The following is a 9,135-nucleotide window of genomic DNA, read 5'->3' on the forward strand; positions in this document are numbered from 1 at the left end:
TATTTAAATTCAAAATAATTTTTAATAATAAAATATTTGTACTCTATTTTTAAAAAAAAAAAAATTGTTTTAATGCGATAATTTTTCTCTCTCTTTATAATTGGTTTATTAATTTAAATATTTATTTTTGTTGAGAATTACTGTTAAAAACAGAGTTGCCAACTTGTTACTTGCTATTTGCATAGAAACAGAAATTTTGTCTTCGTATATATTTATTATTATATGCATGGTTATACGTTCAAATTAGACTATATGTACATATATATATATATATATTTATATTTATATTTAAAATACTATTTTAATAATATGTTTAATAATTCATATATAATTTCCAAATCAATAACAACAATATTTTTTAAAATAAAAAAATCAAAATAATTTTCATAATTGTAAATAATCCTGAAAGAAGAAAAAAATTAAGACGGAATTATAATTTTCTCACTTAATTTTATAAAAATTAGTTCACTTTATGTATGATAAAGAAAATAATGATGATGCATAAAGCAAATATGAAGTTATGTCGTCTTTGTGGCAAAGAAAAACAGCAGGGTACGGATTTGTTTATAGACAAAGTTAAAGGGATTGTATTGATGTCACTTATAAATAAATATTTCTCCAAAGAGGTATATATAAGATAAATAAATTATAAAATACGTTATATAACTTAATTTTTTAATTTATTTAATATTGTTTTTGTTGCAGATGATAAATATTTCAAATTCTGATGCATTTTCTAAATATGTTTGTATTGATTGCGAGCAAAAAATTTATATATTCGATGAATTTTGTTTAATGGTAGCTAATGTACAAAAGCAACTTGCAGCTCCATCTTTAGAAATTGATTTTGCAGAAGTATAAAATAATTTTTTAATTTTTTTTTAAAGAAAATATTTTATGTTTTAAATAAATATATTACAAGGTATTACAATAAGTATTATGTTTGCAGGATATGTTACATCAATTAAAAGAAAATGATACAGTATCAAAAAATATCTTAAATAAACAAATAAAAAAAAGTACATGTTCAATATGTGCTAAAAGTTTCAGATGTCAATCACATTTAAATAGACATAAACGCATTCATACTGGACAGAGACCTTTTGTTTGTAATGTCTGTAATATAATATTTTTTATATTTTCTGTATTTTTATATATTTTTAATATTAGATAATTTTATTTTAAAATAATAAGTATTATTTAATTTGTTTTAAATTATATAGCATAAATAGTTCATTAAAAAATTACAAAATTAAAAATTCACTTATTAATAATATTTCAGATTTGTAAAATGTCCTTTAATCAACAAGAAATATTAATGAAACATAAAGAAAGACATGAAGGAAAAAAACAATTTCAATGTGCTAATTGTCATCAATCATTTCGTTATAAAGTTTCATTGAAATCTCATATGATAAATTTTCATATGGATATGGAACGGTCTATTAATAATCAAAATCTTCAAATAGATAATAATTCATTTATATGTTCTGAATGTGGAAAACAATTTGTAACAAAATATAAATTACAAAGACATTCAAGATGCCATACTGGAGAGAAACCATATCATTGTACTTTTTGTTTAAAAACATTTTCACAAACAGGTAATTTAAAAGTACATCAGGTAAAATATCATCAAATACATGATTCTGTGACTGAAATAAGGCGACAGACTCAATATAACAATCAAATAGTTGATTGTGATATACCCACAACATTAAATAATTTTCATACAGTTAACATGTCAGAGATTGAATTGCAAAATACAATAAATGAGACTATAAATTCTACAGAGCAAAATAATTCATATGCGAAAATATACGAAAATTCTTTATATATTGATGATGAAATAGAAACGATTTTAGACCGTGATCTTGGTCAATTAGGACAAAATAAATATTCTACAAATGTACAAGATAAATTACCACTTTGTTTAAAACAACCAGAAACTCCTGAATTATTGCATAGCTTATTATATGATGATGGCTAAGTTGCATTTAACTGTTAATAAAGAATCATTTATTTAAAATATAAAAATTATGTTCAAGATCAAGAATATAAAGTTGTGCATTCATACTGTTGATAATTATATGATTATATATATTTATATATAATTTTAATATATAATAATTTTTAATGTATAATGTATATTTAATTTTTATTAATAACATTATATAATATCTTTAGAAAATAATTTTAAATGTATATTAATAATAACTTTATATTTGTATAACTTTTTAAAAAATAATTAAATATATAGTATTTAAATTTTTTTATAATGTTTATAAATAGTAAATTAAATTGTAAATATAATATTCTATTAAGTTATTATAAATGATGATTTTTATATCATTTAGAAAAATTTGTAAATATAAATTGTGTATTTATTTATTGTAGTATAATAATTTTATATATATATATATATTTATGAATTTTTAAATTAATAATTTAATTTTATTATTAAGTTAATAGAATATTTAATAATATAATTCATATAATAATTAATAATAATCTATCCTTTGTGTATGATATATATTAATAATTTATATCTTTTTAATATCTAATATTCTTTTTAATAATAATTTAATTTCCATTTTAATATTTTTATAATTTTTCATTTTAATATTTATTAAAATTAATAAATTTTTTAATTAAAAATATTTTTTTTTTACTTATAGATTTACTTAAATTTTTCTCGTTCATTTTATTTTTAACTATTATTTTTAAATATGTTAATAATATATTTATATTTGAAATTAATACATTCCTAATCTTTTTTAATGAAAGAAAGGATTTAAAAATGAAAATATTAAAAATTGAATAAGAATTATATATAAAAAAATTTAATAATAAAATAAAAATATCATTAAGAACATGTAACAATAATAACTTTTGTTTTTATATATAATTTTTTTTTATAATAAAATAATCATATTAATACAGAAGTTTCTATTTTTACAATAATATTACAAATATATTAATGAAGAATAGCTAATCGACCAGTATTGGTAGCATAAACTAAACCTTGACCAGGTTGTGGTGCCCATCTGATACAATTTATACTTGTATGTTCTCTAGTTGATTGATTATTTTGTAATAAATCTCTAACTAATAACATAGTGTTTCTTTTATTGGAGTTCATAAAATGTAAATATTTTGCTAGATTAAAATCCATATCTTGAATACATGGTTTGTCATTCTGGGATTGTTTATGTGTTAGTCTATAAATAATTGCCATTGTATAATCATTTCTCATACCACTTCTTGCTAAACCTACTAAAAGATGTTCTTGTGTTGGTGAAATTGAAACAGAAATCACAGAATTATATACTTCTGTCCAATAAATTTCTTCTCCTAAAGTTTCCCATTGTAAACTATAAACTCCTAAAAATAACATTGCATGAAAAAAATTTTTTTTGAGATCATAATTTATTGATAAAAAAAATGAGCGCTGTATTGCTTAATTATCAATGATTAAATTTTTCAAAGAGATGAAATATATATATAGATTTAAAAATATTTCAAAATTTTTTTATATAAAAACTTAAAAATTTATTAACAAATAAATGAAATTCATAAAAATTGCAATAATTATAAAAAATTATTATTAAAAAAATATAAATTACTTTTTTCTCTCTTTTTATATAAAATTAATTCTTAAAGTTCATAAATATTTTTTATGAATATATTATGAATATATTAATGTTTATAGTAGAAAATTGATAAAAGAATCAATATATTTGAATATTATGTTAATATTATAAAAAAAATAATTTTTTTATTCTAAAAAAATTATATATTATATATTTTAAAATAATTTCTCACCTGCAGCTCTCATAAAGCATGTTGCCAATAATTTACCATCCGAAGAAATATTTATACTAGCATCATTACGTATTTTACACTTGTGTATAACAATATTTTTTTCAGCTATAATATAAAAAGTACTTTATGAATAAAGTACTTTATTTGAAATATTTTATTTTTACAATATAATAATAATGATATTTACAATTCGTGATATCTGGTATTTCCCCCTTAGAAAAATCCCAAGCTTGTACACGATATCCGGAAATTCCTGAAAAATTTCTCACTACTGCCGAGACATCTTCTAAAAAATTTAATATTTTAATAATTTAATTAAATTTGATTAATGCTATCATTTTAATCCATTATATAGATTTAAAATATATATTAATTAAATTATAAATATTGGTGATGAAAAAAACATCTTTTTGTTAAATAATATATTAATTCATTTTATTTTTTTAGTATTAATTTTGAAGATACAGAATCATTTTTATAAAGTTTCAATAAAATTTTTAATAACAGATTATGTATACATTTTATATAAAATAAAAAATTTGATTTATTAAAATTATTTTAAAAAATTAGATCTATTTTTTAGATATTTAATTTTTGAATTTCAGTTTCACTTGGATGTATATATAATTTGCAATTTGAATAATATATGTAATTTAAACCTGTGACTAATGGCAAACAAATGTTGGACAAAATTATTAGAAAATCTTGTGTATGATAATCTAATGAGCAAATGAAACTCATCAAGCTACATTTAAAATGAAATCATGAAAATTAACAGTTTAATAGATTTTTCTAGTTCTGGTTCTATATATAATAGTGATTCACTAACATTAATATATTTGACTTTATCCGGATTTGCATATCTAAGTATCTCTCATCTCAGTTAAAGTATAAATTGATCTTAATATTAAATAACTAAATTTTATTGAAATTGATAACTATCAGAACTAAGATTATTTTTAGTTGTAGTAAATGAAATCTTAAATTTTTTGTATCACATTTACCTGAAAAAGATCTTTCATCATCATCACGTGGAAGATTCAATCCTCCTCGTCTTCTTTCTGTTTGCCAATTACAAATATATGGTAATATAACATCACTATCTACTGTTACAGCATCACGTAAACTCGATTGAGTACTATGTGAAGGCTCTTCAATGGTTCTAAAGGATTGAACTGTTTCATTTTGAGCAGTTTCCGAATAGTTATTTGATATTTGATTATTATACATTCTACCATACCTTAAACGGGATCTATATAATTCAATGAAGAATAATAAAATTTGATTATTAATAGCTTAAAAAATATTTGCTAACTTGTATTTTTGACTTATATCATATATACCTGAATAATCTTGATTCTCTTATATAATCATTTCCAATTCCTGTGATTAATTTCCTTCCTAAATTGTCAAAAGCTACATATCTGAAATATATACATATATAACAATAAACAATCCATATAGATTTAAATAAAGGAAAAATTATAAAATAATCCATTATTGTTATAATGATGATGATGATTTTGTTTTTTTTTAATACTATTTATTTTAAATTATTTTAATACTATTTAAGTACTATCTATTTTAAAAATTATAAATTTTCTTTTTTTTATTGATTATAAATTAAATACGTAATAATACTTTTTACATAATTATTAATTTTCAGCTTATAATTTATTTCATAATCCACAACTCAAATTAATATACAATGTACTAAAACTCACCTTACTTTTTCTATGTTAGTTTTAGTAGATATTACTGCAAAGGGTTCAGATCGACTCCAATCCCAAAAATGTATTTCATTATTTGTTGCTATAACAAGTAACTTTTCAAATGGATGGAAAGCAAGAGAAGCTATGACTGTTTGACTTTCTGCATTCCAAACTTTACTACCATCCTATTTCAACAAAATATATTTTATATTCAGTTATAAAAATAAATTTATAAAAAAAAAATGAAAAAATATAGAAATATTTTTGTTATATTATTGTGTTCTTATGAGCATAATACATATAAAAGCAAAATATATAAATATTTAGAATATAATTCAAATGATATCTAAAGATAAATATTAGAAAGAAATTTTTTTAAAAGTAAATCTTTCTAAAAATATATACTTAAAAGTATTTTTTTTTAATTCTTTTAAAATTACAGATGCTTTTTTAAAAAATAAAAAAAATATTTAAATGTTTAATTTATATTAAAATATCATTATATTATACATAGAATAATGTTCATTTTAAATATATAAACTCAATTATTTCTGAAAATATCAGAAATATAAAAAAGTATTTCAGAAAAAAGTTATGATATCAAAATGTACATATAATGATATGTGTTTGATCTTGAATTGTGCTAATGAAATGTGCTAATATGAAAATTTTCAAAATGTTATTTTGCAAATTTTGTAAATTTAAGTTACAAATTTAACTAAGTTTATGTTATAAACTATAAATTAATAATTTAACAATAATTTAAAAAAATATATATATATAACTATTGTTTTGAAAATATCTCAATATATAAGGTTACAAGGACATATAATAAAAAGTATAAGATTCCTTTAAAAAATTTTAATATGATCCTCATAGGATCAATCCAAATCCATAGATTAAGATCAAATATTTATCATCACAATATATATTGTTTGATATGATTTTTATTTGAAACACTTTTTTGTATTTCTAATATTTGCAAATATAATCATAAATATATACTTAAAATAAACATACTATATATTACATAATACATTGCAATATTATTTTCCTTATAATTATAATTTAATTTAAATAATATAGTTAATTAATATAATTTTAATTTTATTCTTATTTTTTAATAAAACTTTACCCTTAAATCCCAAACTCGAACTTGACCACCAAGACAACCAGAAGCTAATATGTGACTAGAGGATGGATGAAATGTGATACACCATGGAGTACGTGGATGACCAGAAAGAATTTTAATATTTTTTCTAGTAGCTACATCAGTAATATAAACACTGTGATTTCCATGTGCTGATGCTATTTTTGTGCTACAATTTAATTATATAAATAAATTTATTATAAAAATTTATTTATGATTTAATTTCTTACCCATCAGGACTGAAAACCATTAAAAATGTTGCTTTAGGATATCCAGGTAGATCATATTCCTACAAGAAATTAAAATAAGAGAAATGAAATAAAAATAAAATAAAAGTTATATATAATATAATTACCAATTCTTTATGCTTTTTTCCAACAAGATTCATTTCAGCTATTGATTCTAATCCACGTGTTTTAGTTTTACAACAATTATAATATAAAAATCCAAAGTCTCTGAACATTAAGTCCTTTAATATATTATGAGACCGATTGCAATGAAGCAATTCTGGTCTCTTCTTAACCTGCTCCATTTAGCAGGATATCCTACAATACTTATAAAATAATTATAAAATATACTTATAAAGTAAAAAAAGAAAAAATTAAATTTTTCTTACTGAAATTAATATATAAAGAGATCATAGAAAAAAAGAAGAGATATTATATTATAATTTTAATAAATTTTAATCATAATTTTTTATGCTTTTATATTTTTTTCCTTATCATTGAATATATTGCATTATGAATTAAAATTTTTTTTGAGTTTTACAGCTAAAAAATTGAATAATTATAATTAAATTATATAATGAAAAAAATATAAACAATGTCAAAGAAAATATTATATTATTTAAAATTATAAGTAAAAGTTGAAAATAAGAAATAAAGTGACATTATATTAAAAAAGAAAATTGAAAAACGCTAGAATTTGATATTTTTTTTTTTTCTGTGAATTTTTCATATACAATGTATAAAATAGAATAAAAATATTTTTGCTTTCATATATCTAAATATTTAATTATTATAAATTTATGCAACAAATTATTTTTGAATTTACCTTAACCTTAAAATTTCAAAATATTCAAAGTTTATAATATTTATTAATACTGCTTAAATTATTTTATGTGAAAATTCTACATGAAACAATTATATAAATAATTAGTTAATATTTCTTACTATTTTCATAGTTCTAATAATAACGCATATTAATAAATTGATCAAAGTAAACAAAATGCATTTACCTTATGAGATCTACTTTATGTAACAACATTAATATCAAAATTTCAATTTATAATTCTTTTTTAAAATATAAAAACTTATTTTATAATTTTTTTTTAAACAAATATAAATGTGAATAAAATAAAAATTTAATCTTGAAATTCAAAACTGAGATTTTTTTTGTAAATTTCTATCAATATAAATATAGAATATTAATCAACTTATTATCTACTTCTCAAAATCATAATACTTGTTTTATATTTTATATAATCAAAATAAGTTTTTGTTTTACATATAATATTTTTGAATATATAAAAATACTTTTTACTATATGTAAGAGATTACATTATAAAATTATTTACTTACAAACATTAAAATTATTTTTTTATATAGAAAAAATGACAAAGAATTTGCAAATTTAATAATATTATAATAAAACATTTTTAATTTTATAATCAAATATAAATAATATTATAAATCAAAAATATTATATTTTCATTTTAATCAATTAAATTTTTTTGCTAAAAATGAATTTAAATATATCTGTGTATAAATTATACATGTATAATTAAAAATTGAATTAATTAATGCTTGATAAATTTTATAAGAATAAATTAAATAAAATTTTTCAATAAGTTAAATTTGATTAACAATGAAAAATATTTTTTTTTTTATTTAATATTTTATTTTATTTTTTTTTATAACATTATTATTAAAAAAAAATATTTATAAAATTTACAAATATATATAAAATCTACAAAAAAATATTTAAATATATTTTAAAAAAAATTAAAAAAAAAAGTAAAAGTAATTCATTCGAAAAAATTAAATGTTGTTATTTTGTCAAATATTTATATCATTATTATTGTAAAATTCTGTTGTAAACAAAATATTGCATACTTGATGAAACATTTATTAAATTAGATTTTTAAATTTTTTTATAATATTTAATATTTAAGAATTCTATATGACAAATTTTGGTATATTATACTCAAAAGTTATTTTGAATCAATTAAATACATAAATTTTTTAAATATTAAGTAGTAAACGGAATCTTTAGAAGAAAAATTCAATAATAAAAAATTATTAAATACTAAGAAACTAAAAATATACGTATAACTTTGCTTAAACATTATTAATCACATACGCGCGTGCGCGCGCGCACACACACACAGCATGCTATTATAAGAATATACACTATATTAATTATTCAAAAGCATAGCCATATTCAAAA

General features: G+C 18.5%; 2 protein-coding genes across 11 annotated transcripts; one reads left to right on the plus strand and one right to left on the minus strand.

Annotated features, from left to right (window-relative positions):
* The first annotated feature begins 139 nt into the window (after positions 1-139).
* On the plus strand, positions 140-2,273 carry LOC100870269 (uncharacterized). The gene is made up of 4 exons (XM_003693365.4): positions 140-626; positions 706-855; positions 950-1,114; positions 1,283-2,273. The coding sequence occupies exons 1-4, from the start codon at positions 477-479 to the stop codon at positions 1,988-1,990; spliced, it is 1,173 nt and encodes a 390-aa protein (XP_003693413.2). The 5' UTR covers positions 140-476; the 3' UTR covers positions 1,991-2,273.
* Positions 2,274-2,827: 554 nt separating this feature from the next.
* Positions 2,828-9,075, minus strand: LOC100869783 (uncharacterized). Of its 10 annotated transcripts, XM_086906311.1 has the most exons (11): positions 7,925-9,075; positions 7,043-7,240; positions 6,918-6,976; positions 6,673-6,856; positions 5,550-5,722; positions 5,169-5,249; positions 5,066-5,077; positions 4,830-4,987; positions 4,013-4,111; positions 3,826-3,930; positions 2,828-3,384 (listed from the first exon to the last, which is right to left on the minus strand). In XM_086906311.1, the coding sequence occupies exons 2-11, from the start codon at positions 7,217-7,219 to the stop codon at positions 2,978-2,980; spliced, it is 1,455 nt and encodes a 484-aa protein (XP_086762437.1). In that variant the 5' UTR covers positions 7,220-7,240; positions 7,925-9,075; the 3' UTR covers positions 2,828-2,977. The 10 variants fall into 10 exon arrangements, with proteins under 10 accessions (XP_086762437.1, XP_086762429.1, XP_086762436.1 ...); XM_086906303.1 differs by having other exon boundaries at positions 4,830-5,077; XM_086906310.1 differs by having other exon boundaries at positions 4,830-5,077; positions 7,043-7,232; positions 8,268-8,340.
* Positions 9,076-9,135: the final 60 nt, after the last annotated feature.

Source organism: Apis florea, unplaced genomic scaffold (genome assembly GCF_048593485.1).
Source record: "Apis florea isolate Af1SG1 unplaced genomic scaffold, ASM4859348v1 contig_2492_pilon, whole genome shotgun sequence".
Classification (NCBI taxonomy): Eukaryota; Metazoa; Arthropoda; class Insecta; order Hymenoptera; family Apidae; genus Apis; species Apis florea.